The sequence below is a fragment of the Bos indicus genome, chromosome X (genome assembly GCF_029378745.1).
Source record: "Bos indicus isolate NIAB-ARS_2022 breed Sahiwal x Tharparkar chromosome X, NIAB-ARS_B.indTharparkar_mat_pri_1.0, whole genome shotgun sequence".
NCBI lineage: Eukaryota > Metazoa > Chordata > Mammalia > Artiodactyla > Bovidae > Bos > Bos indicus.
The window spans coordinates 93,145,769-93,161,470 of record NC_091789.1 but is presented as its reverse complement, the minus strand read 5'-3'; the positions used below and the strand labels follow the sequence as shown (position 1 = coordinate 93,161,470).

At 50.4% G+C, this 15,702-nt stretch overlaps 1 protein-coding gene and 1 long non-coding RNA gene across 2 annotated transcripts; one reads left to right on the top strand and one right to left on the bottom strand.

The window, feature by feature from the left end:
* Window positions 1-3,727: 3,727 nt before the first annotated feature.
* GATA1 (GATA binding protein 1) lies at window positions 3,728-10,437 on the bottom strand. The gene is made up of 6 exons (XM_019956055.2): window positions 10,334-10,437; window positions 6,437-6,675; window positions 5,571-5,948; window positions 5,322-5,467; window positions 4,670-4,795; window positions 3,728-4,240 (listed from the first exon to the last, which is right to left on the bottom strand). Exons 2-6 carry the CDS (start codon window positions 6,654-6,656, stop codon window positions 3,869-3,871), a joined length of 1,242 nt encoding a protein of 413 aa, XP_019811614.1. The 5' UTR covers window positions 6,657-6,675; window positions 10,334-10,437; the 3' UTR covers window positions 3,728-3,868.
* Window positions 9,012-14,293, top strand: LOC139181112 (uncharacterized). Its single transcript, XR_011565220.1, has 3 exons — window positions 9,012-9,072; window positions 13,397-13,541; window positions 14,037-14,293. It is a non-coding gene; the product is annotated as an uncharacterized lncRNA (long non-coding RNA).
* The last annotated feature ends 1,409 nt before the right edge of the window (window positions 14,294-15,702 follow it).

The following is a 15,702-nucleotide window of genomic DNA, read 5'->3' as shown; positions in this document are numbered from 1 at the left end:
CTTGCCATTTTCTACTCCAGGAGGCCAGGGTTCTTGTACAGACTCAGGACAGGTGATCATGGTGATTCAGATTCTGGATTGTTTAACAAGGTCAGAGCAGAAGTTCCTGTGCAGGATAGATGTTTTTATACTGGTTCATTTCTTGGATGTCTCTCAAGTCAGAGGTTCCCTTTGAGTATGAGAGCAGGGTTTTCTGTACCAGCTCAGGACACAAGTTCCTGAAGGACTCAAGGTGGTCCCACACAGCATTAGGACAGAGATCCTGTGCAGAGGTAGGACATAGTCACCTTCACAGATTCAGGTGAGGGTTTCTTCTGTTGGGTCAGGACAGTGGCTCCTGTAAAGGGCAAAAGTGGGGCTTCTGGGACAAGGCCGGGGAAGGGGCTGTTGTAGAGTGTCACAGGGCTTCCTGTGCAGGGTCATGGGGGTGTTTCCATGGGGGAAGGTTAGGAGTTCCTGTAAAGGATCAGGTCAGAGTTTCCTATAAATGAGTCAAGTTAAGGATTTCTGTGGAGAGTCAGGATAAAGGTTTTCTGCTTAAAGTCTGGTTAGAAGTTCCAGGACAGTTATAGTCAAGGCCTCCTGTAAGAGAGTTGTGGCCCTGGTGCAAACATGGGGTGAGGAGGGGAAGCCCTGTACAGTGTCTGGGAGGGGGATCCTGTGCCAAGTGAGACCATAGGTGGCTGCATAGGATGAGATATGGGCTTAAAGTTGAGGGTTAGGACAGGTGTCCCTAACGCAGGGCTTCCTGTGTAAGCTCAAGAATGAAGTTCTTGTTGAGAGTTAGAGCATGAGTTCCTGCATGCTCTGCGTGGTGGGTTGTGAAATCAGGCTTGTTGTGCAGAGTGACGTCAGGAGTTGTTGTCCATCATGGAGGCAAGGGCTTCTAAACTCAGTCTGGATTTTCTGAACTCACTAGATTTTCTAGTGAGTGAGGTATTTTGAAAATGCTACCTGAAGGGCAGGGCTCCAGTACATTGTGAGGACAGAGGTGTCCTGTCCAAGGGCAAGATAGGATTCCTATAAAGAGAGTGAGGCTTGGGAAGAGGGTCAGGACAGGCATTTCTGTTAGGGGTGGTACAGGGACTTTCTTTCAGTGGGAGTTCCAGATTGCCAGCAGGAGTAAGGCAGAGGTTCTTGTGCCATGGGAGGCCAGGGGTTCCTCCAGTGCAAGGTGAGGGCTCGTGTTCCTGTCCAGAGTCAGGCTGGTTTTCCTGTTGATAATTAGAAAAAGGGATTCCCTTAGAGTCCCAGAACTAGGTTTCTGTACTGGGCTTGGGCAGCCATTCTTATACCAGGTGTAGACCCAGATTCCTGAGCAATGTGGGGCCAGGCACATTTCCACACAGGTTCTGAGAGGGGTTTCTGTTCAAGATGAAGACTAGGCCTCCTCTAGGTTGAGAGGGCTGGGGTCCTGTGGGGACAACCAGGCTTTTACAGGGCCAGGGCCCTTGTGGACAGTTCCTGTAAGGAGTGTGTGGACCACCATGATTCTCACATGGGCTAGTGTGGTGACTGCTCTGAAGGGATGCTGCTCTGTTCAGAACAGCTACTCACCCCTGCTGTGTTCAAGATATGTGGGCCCACAGTCCTCACCTTGGGGCTCCAGGGGAGAAGCTGTACAGAGAACCAGACCAATTAAGTGTGAGGTTTTTGGGCTCCAAAATCACTGCAGATGGTGATTGCAGCCATGAAATTAAAAGACGCTTACTTCTTGGAAGGAAAGTTATGACCAACCTAGATAGCATATTCAAAAGCAGAGACATTACTTTGCCAACAAAGGTCCATGTAGTCAAGGCTATGGTTTTTCCAGTAGTCATGTATGGATGTGAGAGTTGGACTGTGAAGAAAGCTAAGTGCCGAAGAATTGATGCTTTTGAACTGTGGTGTTGGAGAAGACTCTTGAGAGTCCCTTGGACTGCAAGGAGGTCCAACCAGTTCATTCTAAAAGAGATCAGTCCTGGGTGTTCTTTGAAAGGACTGATGCTGAAGCTGAAACTCCAGTACTTTGGCCACCTCATGAGAAGAGTTGACTCACTGGAAAAGACTCTGATGCTGGGAGGGATTGGGGGCAGGAGGAGAAGGGGACGACAGAGGATGAGATGGCTGGATGGCATCACCGACTCGATGGACATGAGTTTGAGTGAACTCTGGGAGTTGGTGATGGACAGGGAGGCCTGGCGTGCTGCGATTCATGGGGTGGCAGAGACGGACATGACTGAGTGAGTGAACTGAACTGAAGACTCACTATGGTGAGGGGTCACCCATCTAAAATCCACTCCTTAAACTCAGTGTGGTCAGGGCGAGTTCTGACCCTAGCTTTTCATTAGTCAAATGAGCATGAATACAGTTTCCTCAGGTTTTTTTTTTTTTTTTCAGGTGTTCATGAACTAAGGCAGCTGAAGTCTCTCAGCTGTTGCTGACCCACAGTGAGCACTCAGTTAAAGGTGCTGCTTGCTGTTAGGAGCTGCTGGAAAGCCTCGGCCAGCTGTGGCGAGCCACTTAACCTGTCTGGTTTAGGATGTCACCTGACTGCTCCTGTGTAAGGGTTTGTTAAGTGGAAGTACAGGTTCCACATTCGGGGAAGCAGTTCACCCTCTTGAGTAGGTAGGTGTGTTGGGGCGGGAGCTAGTACTGTGGGGAGCTCCCCGACCTTCAGGGTCTAAATATCACTCCCAGAGGGCACTTTGTCTTCCTAATCTCCCCCGCTCATTCTCTACCATTTCCCACAGGGCTGCAGGCCTATCTGGGTTGAGAGAGGTAAGAGATAAGTGACAGAAAGGCCCATAGACAGCCTCACAGTCCTCCACTGGCCTTCTGACCTACTTGATGGCTACTATTCCCCCCCTTCCTCCCTTTCCTGTCCTCAGATGTCTGATGTCCCTTAGAATAGGGTTCCTAGCTTACACCAACTGAAACTGGTGGCTCAGAGGGTAAAGAATCTGCCTGCAATGCAGGACAGCCGGGTTCAACCCCTGGGTTGGGAAGATCCCCTGGAGAAAGAAATGGCAACCCACTCCAGTATTCTTTCCTGGAGAATTCCATGGACAGAGGAGCCTGGCGGGCTACAGTCCATGGGGCCGCAAAGAGTCAGACACAGCTGAACAACTAACAAACATTGTCAACCACTCGGAGACACTGGGACATGGCCCACACCACATGATATGCTCACACACATACAGACTTGCACAGAAATACTGTTGTCACCAGACCCTCAAAGACATTCTAAGACTCAGACCCTCATGGTCCCACTGCTGTGCCTCACACACCATCATATAACAGTTCTTGTTCAATGTTCCAAAATGTGTATGGATCCACTTCTGTGCCCAGTGCACATGCCGTCATGCTGTCTCAAAGATCACCCCACTGGTGCACAACCCCACACATTTACTCAGCACATGCTGCCGCTGACACACTTCCACATACTTCACACATTCACCCCTGCCCAGCCTTTCAGGGGAACCTGGAGTCACGCACGTCATGTCACACAGCCTCATCCCTATTGCCCGTTGCACACTGGCTCCCACCATGATGTGTCGGTGCACATGCTATCTCATTCCACCTGGACGCTGTCACACTTGGTTTCACATGTACCATTACAATTGTGAAACCCCATGTGCTATCTCCCATGGTCACACATGGCAGCTCACAGTGTCATGAAATAATCATGGACACAGATACATACACACACCCCAGTCCCACATAGACTCACACCTCCATTTTCAGGACTCTGGTGGTTTTATTTTACGGAAGCTTTGAAGGTCCAGCCCAAGGTTTTTCTGGGTCCCAGGAGGTTGGGTGGGACACACTGCTGGCTAGAAATGGGGAGGGAACACCAGACCCTGCCCTGAGGCCGTGCTCGGTACCCTCATGAGCTGAGTGGGGCCACCACAGTGGTGGTGGTGGTGGGAGGCACAGGGCCTGTGGGGAAGGAGCCTGTGGGTGAGCCCAACAGGGGTCCTGGAAATGGCATGATATGGCTAACAGGCCCTGACAGCACTACGGGCCCCAGGCCTTGGTAGACATGGGCAGTACCAGGTGGGCCCAATGTCAAGCCTGAGGTCACCTCCCCGCAATTCCCGCTACTGCTGCCCCCAGCCACCACCATGAAGCCGCCAGATGGTCCTTCTGCTGCTCCTGTAGCTCCTAGGCTGGATCCCCGTTTCTTTTTCCCTTTCCCAGATGCCTTGCGGTTTCGAGTCTGGATACCATCCTTCCTCATGGTCAGTGGTCGGTTCACCTGCCAAGAGGGAGGCCATGGCTGTTTCCCAGCTCCACATCTTGCTCTATGACTCCTCCAGGGATGACCAATTCACCCCACTTTTAAGAATAGAGAACTTATTCAAGGATTAGGGAATGTGCCCCTGATATGACAAGAATCCTGAAGTTTTCAGGCTGTGCGTTTGGGAAAGCCTCTCAGGTTGATGGGAGCTGCCCCTGGTCTAGGGCAGGGCAGGGGAGTGGAAATTAGCTGATGGCCTAGGGAGGAGGTGACAGGTGGGAATCAGGAGAGAGGGTGGAGGGGTGAGAGGGAATGGGGGGGTGGAGGAAGGGTGAAGGAGAAGGAAGGAAGAAAATAGCTAGTGGATAAAGGAAGGGGGAAGGGTGGAGGGGAAGGAAGGGAAATGGGAGGAAGGAGAGGAGGGAGGCTCCACGAGCCCCGGGTCACCTGGTGTAGTTTGTAGTAGAGGCCGCAGGCGTTGCACACAGGGTCCCCGCTGGCGTTTCTCCGCCACAGTGTCGTGGTGGTTGTCTGGCAGTTGGTACACTGGGTCCCTGCCCTTTTGCTGACAATCTAGGGGGGAGAGCAAGTAAGTATGGACACGCTGCTGGGTGGAGGACCAAAGAGGTGAGGGTCAGGTTGAGGGCAGGGTTTGCTTCAGGACGAGGGCTAGGGTTTCTGTGTGGGTGAGGACAGGGCCTCCCTGCCAGGATAGGCATTTGGGGTGTTTTATAGGGCACTACACAATTTGCATGTAACTTTGGCCATCCACTGAAATCATTATGGGAATTAGAAGTAATCATGATTCCCCCACATTCCAGCCAGTTCAACCAACACATCTGAGGAGGGTCTCAATCAATCCCTAGTGGTTCAAAGTGCCCCAAGGTGATCCCAGTGTGACACAAAGGAAGAAAAGTGCAGGGAGAGAATAGAATTCCTGCTGGCACCTATGTTGTTTGGTCAAGGATAAGAGATACTGTACACAGCTGGTTTCCTGGGTGGATGGGGAAGGAGCAGAACGTGTGGGTTCTTATAGATCATCAGGACTGGGATTTCTGTGAAGGTTGAGAACAGCAGGGATGGCAGGGCTTGGTGTTACCAGGCGCTTCTTGGGCCGGATGAGGGGCCTGTTCTGCCCATTCATCTTGTGATAGAGGCCACAGGCATTGCACAGGTAGTGGCCTGTCCTGTCCCGCCGCCACAATGGTGTCGCCGTTGCTCCACAGTTCACGCATTCTCTGGCCTCTGGTGGAGTAGACAGAGGGGAAGAAGGAGTTAGTCTCAGACCAGCTCTCCCTTGGTCACCCCCACCAACCTCAACCTCCCAGTCCCTTTTTGAGAACCTCACCGCAGGGGGTTAGGGGCAGAGTTCCACGAAGCTTCGGGGAGGAATAAGGTGCTGGATTGAGGGGGCTCCCAGTGGGAGAAAAGTAGGTACTAGAAAAGTCAGGACCCCCGTAGGCACTGCTAGGGACTGGAATTGATGAAGGTGGTGCAGTCCCCAGTGTCAAGAGGTCTGGACTCATCCGCTCCGTCTTTAAGGTCTCCAGGAAGCTGCTTCCCCCTTTCCCATCCAGATCTTCTGAGGCCTGGGGAGAGGAGTCCTCACGGGTGGGGCACACAGTTGAGGCAGGGTAGAGCCCGGTCTTGCCATAGGCCCAGCTAGCATATGGTGAGCCCCCGGGGATCCCCTCCATACAGTTGATCAGTGGGTACACCTGAAAGACTATGGGGGTATGGTAAAGAAAGAGGAAAGAAGAGAAACAATCAGTCTAAATTCATCTTACTTTCAGGGTCTAATGATGCCCAAGAGCCCCAGTATGGTGACCAAGTTTCCGTGCTTTGAACTGGTGACCAGAAGAACTGCTGGCATTTGAGTGACTCCAGTGTTCTGAGCCCTAGTGGTTGCTCTGTCCCCTGACCTCCAACATTTCCAAATGAGCTTTGAGGATGACTTGTTGGGATTTGGAGCCCCATATATTACCTGGCAACTCCAGCCACTGTCTACTTCCATCATTGCTTCCCAGTATGGCTACCCCAAGAGGACAGGTTGGGGAGCAATGGCATTCCCAGTTCTGGACTTGACTAGGAGTCAGCACAGAGATGTGAAGCCTTATCCCATTTTCCAGAATTGACTCTTTGAAGGATTCTGGGTCTCCATGGCAACCTTGACAGCACAGAGCCAGTGCCAAGATAGCCACCCAAAGAAGTTACCTGGGGAGTGTCTGTAGGCCTCCGCATCCCTGTAGTAGGCCAGTGCGGCAGCTGCAGCCGTGGCGGTGCTGGCTGCAGTGGAGGAGGCTGCTGTATCCAAGCCCTCAGACCCGGGGGGAAAGAAGACCCCCGATTCTGGTGGTGAAGATACCAAGGCAGGGTCCATAAACTGGGGTAGGGGCTCGGAGGTCCCCAAGGCCCCGAGGCCAGGGAACTCCATGGGGCCTCTGGGGTTTGACCTGTGAGGACAGGAGGGGTCCTCAGACACAGAACCCCCCCTCCCCTCTCTTCCTCCCTTCTCCCTCCTCCCACTCCATTCCCTCAATCCTCTTACCCTGCTTTTCCACCTCCCTAGTACCCTCCTCTTGCCTCCTCTGTCCACCCTCATCTTCCCTTATCTTCCATTCAGTTCTCTTACTCCCTATCCTGCCCCTTTTCCCTTCTTCCTCTTATCTTTCCTCTCCTCCTTTTCTCTCCTCCACACCCCCCTTTTACTCCTCTTCTGTTTTGTCTCCTCTTCATTTTCTCTCCCCATCTCTTCTTTCTCCTCCTCTCCCCCTCTTCCTTCACTTTCTACTCTTCCTCCGCCTTCCTTCCTCCCTGCTCTCTTTTTCCCTTCTTCCTCTTCCTCTCCCTGTCCGTCTTTTCTCCCTGGTCCCCTATCTCTTCTCTCCTTCTGTCTCTTCCTCCTCTCCCTCCCCTTTTCTTAGCTTTCCCCCCTTCCCCATTCAACAACTGCTTCACTCCTCTTTCCTTCTCCTCCTTTGTCCTCCCCTCCCTTCTTTTGTCTTCATCATTCTCCTTTGCCTCCCTTTCTGCTCATCTCTTTCTCCTTCTCATTTTCTCCTCTCCTCCTCCTCCACTTTCTCTTCTCCCTCTACCTCCACCCCCTCACCCTCCTAGGAGTTTGTAGGTGGGGTGGGCTGAGCTGCAGAACCAGAGTCCCTTGAACTCCTTGGTCATTCCCCAGACCTTGGGGTTCAGCCTCCTGTCTCCCCAACTTCATCCCTATCTGTTGCATCTTGCCTTCTGACTTTCTCAGAAACCCCATGGTTTCCGGCTTGACTCTCCCCTCCTCCACCTCCGTTGGGTGTGCAGACAGAGGGCCCCCTCAGTTCCTCCCTGTTTCATGGGGGGGTCAGTACCCCTACTGCTTATCTCTGCCATCCCCGCCCAACTTTTGAAATCACCCCAAGGCCTGTGGCTTCCTCTGAGGAGGGGGACAGGTGGGAGGTGTTCCCTCAGCCTGTACCGTGCCCTCTGGAGAGGTCTGCCATAGTTCTGCTTTCCAGCTCCTTCAGTCCCCACCATCCCCAGGCCTTAGTTTCCCCGTCTGCTGGATAGAAGGTGGTGACAGGGGTCCTTGCCCCTTTGCTTCTGTTCTTCTCTGTGCGTATCTCTTGTCTTCTTGTGTCTCTTTTCCCCTACCCTGCTTCTTGTCAAGTCTGGCTCTCTGTATTTCCCTCCCATTTTCTATGCTCTCTCTGTGCTTTTATAAATGTCTGTTTTTCCTCCTTCCCTTGTCTGTCTTCCCATGTCTCTGATTCTCTTTCCATCTTTATCTCTCTTTTATCTCTTTCTTTGCTCTCTCTATATTTTTCTGTTTCTCTTTTTCCCTCTCCACTCATCTCTTTGAATGTCTGTATATCTCTCCCGCTCTGTCACTTTCTGCTTGTTTGTCTCTTCCTTCGTGTTTCTCTCTGGGTCCTCTGGCCTTATTTTAATGTCTTTCTCAATGTTCCCACACCCCTGATCATACCCTTCTGCACACAACCCCAGTTGAGGAGTCAGGAAACCTACCCCCTTACTTGACTTGCCCTGTGAATCTGAAGGCCTTGGTCTCCCTGTCTGTAGGGTGAAGTGACAGAGATAAAGAAGACCACCTTCCCCTGCCTAAGCGACCCATTGTATTGCCTACGTAGACAGGCTCACAGCTAGGCCCTGGGTTGGGGTTGTGCTGGGAAAGAGATGGGCCTGTCAGTGTACCCACCATCAACCTTCTCTAGGCCCTGGGGCACATTCTGTCTTCTCTGGGGACAGTGTCTTGCCTCCTCATCTCCAACTCCATCTCTTTCCTGTCTGTCTCGCCATGATTCTATCTGTGAGTCTCTCTCTGCATTTCTGTCTCACTCTCCTTTTCTGCTCCTGAGTCTCTCCCTCTTTCCTGTCTCTCCATCTCTCTTACTCTTCCTTTGAGTCTCTCTTTTTCTTCTTTCTCTTCATGTCTCTGTATTTTGCTCCTTTTCTCCCTCTCCATCTCTCTTTGTTTTTTTTTTCCTCCTTTTTCTCTGTCTCGATTTGTTTCTTACTCTTTTTGTCTCTGTTAACCACTGTTCTTTTATCCCCTCATTCTGTCCTCACAAGCACCCCCCCAGTCTCCTTCCAACCCCACTGCCCCATCCCTACACCTTGTACCTTGGCAGGTCCAAGACTGTCCACCCCTCTGTGGCAGGGGCCCAACTCCCCCCCCCCCCCCTCCCCCAGTTATCACTCTCTGGACAGAGATAAAGTTTATCTCGAGGCTGGGGGATATGAAAACTGCTTATCAGCTGCCCCACTAGAGTAAGTGCTGCCCCAACGGGTGGCAGGCAGCTGGCTGGCCCTCAGCTTTCCCTCAGTCCAGCCCCTCACCCCAGGTAACATCCCCACCCCAGCCCTCAAGGGAGGGTCCCTTGGGACTGAAGGGAGTACAGATGGGATCTGGGGGCAGATGAATCTTGGGAGAGTCTGAGATGGAGTTTGAGGATTAGATATGGGGTTAAGGAGTCAGGGGTTTGGGGAACAACTATGGAGTTTGGGGTAAACAAATGCGAGTTTAAGAAGCAGTGAAAGGTTTGCTTGAAAAGTCACATTTTGGGATCAGAAATAAGTTGGGAAGGCAGAAACAGGGTTGGGGATCAGAGGCAAAGTTTGAGAGAGAGAGAGAAAGTTGAGAAGTTGGAGCTATAGTTTAGGGCTCGGGGTGGATTCTGAGAGTCATGGAAAAGTGTGAGGGTCCAACGGTTTTGCTGGAGCAGAGATGGAGTTATGATAGGCAGGCAGAGGTGTGTCTGATGACTAGAGATGGCTTATGGGAGCACAGGAAGAGTTTGAGAATAGAGATACAATTGGAGTGAATAAAGATTGGGGGCCAGAGAGGGCACCTAGGGGGACAGAGAAATATTGGGAAGCTAAGATGGGGTTTAGAGAAGGCAGACAGGAGGATTCATGTGACAGAACAGATTGAAGGGGTGGACTTGGTGTTTGGAATGATGAAGACATTTTTGAGCATAGGCAAGGAGTTGAGAGAGAGAAATGGTTTTAGGGCATCAGAGAGAAGTCACAGGGAACAAGTATGGGATTTGAGAGGCAGCAATGGGTCAAGAGCATGGAGCTAGGGTTTGGCAATCCAGAGACAGGTTTGGGAGGTTAGAGAGAGAATTGGGGGCAGAGACAGGGGTGTTGTGGAGTAGGCAGGGGCTTCAGAGCAGAAATAGGTGTGTGTGGTGGGGGGCACAAAAGTGAGCCTTTGTGGTGAATTCAGGGACAAGTTTGGGTTAGTGAAAGTCATATTTGGGGCAGAGGTTAGGATTTGGTGGGATGAAAGCATATTTCGGGTCAGAGATGGAGTATGGTGGGCAGAGTTAAGGGAGCAGGAGAGCATAAATATCTTGGAAGCAGTGGATGGGAGTCAGGGCAGAGAGAATTGGGTTTAGGGGGCAGATTTGGGGTACAGATGGGGGTTAGAAAGATAGAGGTGGTCTGGAAGAGCTGTCAGGGGATTCAGGGGTGGTAGACACTTTGGGGACCAGTGGTGGGTTGGGGAGCCTAGAGCAGGCTTGGGGAGTAGCCTTGAAGTAAGGGGCAGCAGGCCCAGGGTCTGCCTTGCTGGGGGGCTCTTAGGGGGCTGAGACTGACCTGGGCTGGTTGGTGCGGAGGGTTCAGCTGCTTTGGGGATGTGACGAGCTCAATGTGATCCCGGGGGGTGTCCTGGCTGGCCTTGGCCTTTGAGGCTCCCTTCCTCCTTCCCTCCCTCCCTCCCCTCTCCCTCCTCCCTCCTCTCCAGGGAGTGGCTGATGCCCCAGTGGGTGGGGCAGGCCAGGGGAGGGGGCCGGCCCCCTACTGGTGGGGCACCTCTTGGGCAGTGGGGCCTTCTTCCACCCCACCTGCCCACCCTGTAGATTCTTGGACCCTGTTTGACTTGGGCTTCTGTGGGCTTCAGTGTCCAGTCAAACAAAAATGGGCTGAAAGCAATATAAAATGAAAATAGCAGATATGGTGTTATGACCCAGCTGGGCTTTTCAGTGAGTTTTACAAACATAAAGCCCCTACTGTGTGCTTAGCCAGGTGAGGGCTGGCCCCTTATGTATGTGTCTTCCTGGCCAAAGGGAGAGAAGGGCTGTGACTGTACCCATTTTGCAGGTGACAAGAATGAGGCTCAAAGAGGTTTGGTGGGAATTTGAATCAAGATGTTGGTGGGACATCTTCAGGACCCAGGCCCACCCCGGGGACCAGGCCAAGACTGGCGGGAAGCAGAGGCACATTCACTCAGCGCCCCGCTGGGGCTTACGCCAGCTCTGGCCTGCCCTGGGGCAGCAGATAAGTCTTATCAGATGGAGGCCAGCGTGGCTGTTGGCTCCGCGGTGGTAACAGGCTGTCTTGGGCTGGGGGGGCGCGGAGCTGGGGGGGGCACCCAGGGACGGTGGCCTCAACTTCTTGCTCGCCATGCGGCTTTGGAGGCGGGAAACAGGTGGGACTAGGGGTTGGTTCCTCTGCAGGTCCTTGAGTAGGATAAGGTGGGGGAAAGGAAGGAGGGAGGGATAGAGAAGGGAGAGAGGTAGAGAGATGGGAATGACGAGATGCAGATAAATAGAGAAAGAGACAGAAAGAGACGTAGAGCTGGAAGGAGACAGGGAGGGCACAGAAAGGAAGGAGAGACAGAGGGTGAGGGATGCACAGAGAGGGCCAGAGACAGTGAAGGGCAGACAGAGGCTAAGAGAAAGGGAGACAGGCAGAGACGGACAGAAGGTGCAAGATAAAACCTGAAAGCGACAGAGGCCGAGGACACAGGTGGAGAAGCTGAGAAGGGAGACAAAGATGATACAGAGAAGGGGAGGGCAGAGACACAGATTCAGCGACAGAGAGTTTGAGAGGAAGTCATGAGACCCCAGGTAGCAGCCTGGCATATGCCCTGGGTAGGTGGTGCCAGGGTGGGTGGGAGGGGAGGGGGTGTGGACTGATGTGAACCCATGTGGCCTGTGGCCTGAGAGGGACCTCCAGAGAGCCACTGGGCCCCTGTGCCACCTTCTTGTCCTGTTCTCCTTTCCCCAGATAGTAACAACGGTGACAACAACTACTGTCTTGTTGCTGACACAGACCAGTGTCCTATTCTGAGTGCCCCATGTAAAATCACTGAATAAACTTGTAAACAAAGTTGTCCAACTTGGGTCCCTATAGGGGAGGGGTTAAGACTAACCAGCCATGGCCCTGGGACTCCACGGGCCAGGGAGTTCCCTGGTCCACCCATTCTATGGATGAGGTAACCGAGACACACCAAGGGCAGAGGGCAAGGATGAGTAGCCTCTGCTCAGTCACTGGCCTACCCCAGAGGGATTTTATCATCCTCATCTTACCTGTCTGGGCCTCACTGTCCTCATATGCAAAATGGAAGATTTGAGGAGGAAAGGAGGCTATTTATTGAGCTCCTGCTCTGTGCCCGTCTGTGCCAAGCCCTTGTCAGTATCAGAGAGGACAAAGACCACTATCACTCAAGTGATGATTTCAGGACATCCACTCTGGAGCTGGCCCACCCTTATTTATGGGCCACTGACTGGTGTGTGGCCTTGGGCAGTTACTGTCGCCTCTAGACTTCAGTTCCTCATCTGAAAAGATGGGGTACTAGCGGCCACTCCACAGGGTGATTAGAGTGACTCAATGAGACTTTATCCATTAAGTGATTTCAACTCATTTGATTCTGAAATCTCAATAAATGTTAAAGTGAAGTCGCTCAGTCGTGTCCGACTCTTTGCAACCCCATGGACTATAGCCTATCAGGCTCCTCAGTCCATGGGATTTTCCAGGCAAGAGTGCTGGAGTGGATTGCCATTTCCTTCTCCAGGGTATCTTCCCGACCCAGGAATCGAACCTGCATCTCCTGCATTGCAGGCAGACGCTTTACCATCTGAGCCACCAGGGAAGATTCTTATTTATTCATTGAGTGCCTACTGTGTGTGAAGGATGGTATTTGGCCCTATTTTATCAGCACTACTTCTAATTCTAGTACTAATGCTAGTAATATGCTGATATCAATACCAGTACTAATTCTAATTACTAACATTCTAATATTGATACTAGCACTAATGCTAATTTTAACAGTAATACTAATAATGCTTATTATTAGCAGTAAGCATTAATAGTAATGGGCTTCCTGGTGGCTCAAATGGTAAAGAATCTGCCTGCAATGCAGGAGACCCAAGTTCGATCCCTGGGTTGGGCAGATCCCCTGGACAAGGAAGTGGCAACCCACTTCAGTATTCTTGCCTGAAGAAGTCCATGGACAGGGGAGCCTACTAGGCTACAGTCCATGGGGTCGCAAAGAATTGGACACGACTGAGCGACTAACATAACATAACATAAATAATAATGTTAATTCTAATCTATATGAGTACTTTATTAATATTCATATGAATTCTAGAACTAATAATTATTATTTATTTTAATTCTATCAGTGACTCCGGTGGCTAATAATAATACTAATTCTGATACTAATATTTTTCCTAGCACTAATATAATAACCATAGTAGCATTATTTGCCAAGCCACCCCAGGCACTGTGCTCAATGCTCTCCATGCATCATATTTATCCTGCTCTCACCAATCCTTGTGGCGTAAGTGCATATAATTGCCCCCATCTTCTGGACTGGGAATAGGTGCAGAGAAATGAAAATGTTCATCCAAGGCTTTGGGTTCTTTCTTGTCTCAGCTCTGACTAATTTGCTGCCGATTCCTGGACAGGCCAACCTCTGAGCCTCAGTTTCTTTGCTTGGAAAATGGGTGTAATCATAGAAACCACCTCAAATGTTGTTGAGAGTCCACTCAACACAGGGCCTGCCTGCACATTATAAATGGTAAGCTCTGTGGTAGTAACTCTCCTCACTGTTACTAGAAATAGCAGGTGCAGTGTTGGGGTAAGGTGAGGAAGTCTGCCCTCTTCAGAGGCATGTCTCAGACAAGGGTTTGGCTGCTGGACTCACAGCCCATTTCTTCATAACTGGAGTGGAGAAAGGGTTGAGAACGGAAGTAAAGCATGGGGAGTGGGGGCCTCAGGGCTCTGCCTCCATCAAGAACCAAAACCCTGAGGCTCTGAGGCCAGGCCTCACCCCATTCCCTCCCCCATCCCTGTGGAGGGGGCACAGGCCCAGAAGTCTGTGGTGACAGTTCAGCCAGCAGGGAGGCAGCTGGGAGTGGGCAGATAAGGGAATCGCCAGGGCCAGGCCAGGCTTTGGGGGAGCCCAATGAGGGCGGGGGTGGGGGCAGGGGTGGGTGTCTGGGCCAAGCATCCTTTCCCTCGGGCCTCCATTTGAGACTCAGCCCCAACGGCCTCTCTTCTTCTCTCTTCCCAGAAGCCTTCCCTGACTGGTTCCTTCCCTCCTGGCATCTTCTGGGGCTCCAGAGCTTGGTCCAAGCCCATGGCATTTGGACTATTCTTGTCTCTTCCAGACTGTGGAGTCTACTAGGGCTGGGACGAGCTTGGCTCCCCTCCGTGTCAGTAGCACCTGGAGAAGCATCAACCAAAGTCAACTAAGGAATCAGATGTTTGCCTTAAAACCACACTATTTTGTTTTTTAAGAGAAAAGTATAAAAGATACTATAATAAGCACTCACATTTGTCAAATGTTAATATTTTGTCCTATTTACTTCAGATCCTTTTTAAAAGAAATATATTACAGATACAGTTGACACCCTTGCACCAATTTAATTTCATCTCCCCCTCTCCTTCCACTACCTTGAATTTGGTGTTTATCTTTTTCATGAATGTTTTGATGTTTTACATTACATTACTGCATATGTATGTATCCATAAACAACAAATGATACTTGGGGGTTTTGGCCTGTTTTTGACCTTCATATAAATGAAATCGTATAGTATGTACTTATTTTGCTCAGCATAATATCTGTGAGATTCATCCAAGTTATTGTGTAGCTCATTCTTTTTTTTATTGAGATGTAATTTGCATACCACAAAATTAACCCTTTAAAGTATACATTTCAGTGGTAAGTTAATTCACAAGGTTGTACAACTGTTACCACCTTCTGATTCCAGAACATTTTCATCATTCCATAAAGAAACCCTGTGCCCATTAGTAGCCATTTCCCTTTCCATTTACCCCTCCCCACAGCCCCTGGCAACCACTAATCTACTTTATATCTCTATGGATTTGCCTGTTATGGGCATTTCATATAAGTGGAATCATACAACATATGAGCTTTTGTGACTGGCTTCTTTTACTTCACATAAAGTTTTCAAGGTAGCGGAGAAAGCAATGGCAACCCACTCCAGTACTCTTGCTTGGAGAATCCCGTGGGCAGAGGAGCCTGGTGGGCTGCCATCTATGGGGTCGTACAGAGTCAGACACGACTGAAGTGACTTAGCGGCAGCAGCAACATGTTGTAGCATGGATCGGTACTTCATTCCTTTTTAAGGCTGAATAATTTTCTATCACATGAAAACTTCATTCTGCTATCCATTCATCCAATCAGTAAACAGTTTTGGCTGTCATGAATAATGCTACTATGAACATTCATGTGAAAATTTTTATGTGTATATATATTTTCAGTTCTCTTGGGTGTATATCTAGGAATGGAATTGCAAGGTCCTGTGGTAATTCTTTTTTCAGCTTTTTGAGGAACCTCAAAGGTATTCTACAGAGTAACTATATGAAGGTTATACATCCTCTCCAGTTACTGTGCTCATTTCTGATCCTAGTAAATGAGATATGTTATCTCATTGTGCTTTTGACTTGTATTTCCCTGATGGCTAATGATATTGAGCATCTTTTCATGTATTTGTTGGCCTTTTTTTTTTTTAACCATACCATGAAGCCTGCAGTATCTTAGTTCACTGACCAGGGATTGAACCCAGGCCTCAGCAGTGAAAGCACTGAATTCTAACCACTGGACCACCAGGGAATTTCCGGTTGGCCATTTGTATATATTCTTTATAGAAATGTCTGTTCAAATCCTTTGCCCATTTTAATTGGGTTGTCTTTTTATTTTTGAGTATTAAGAA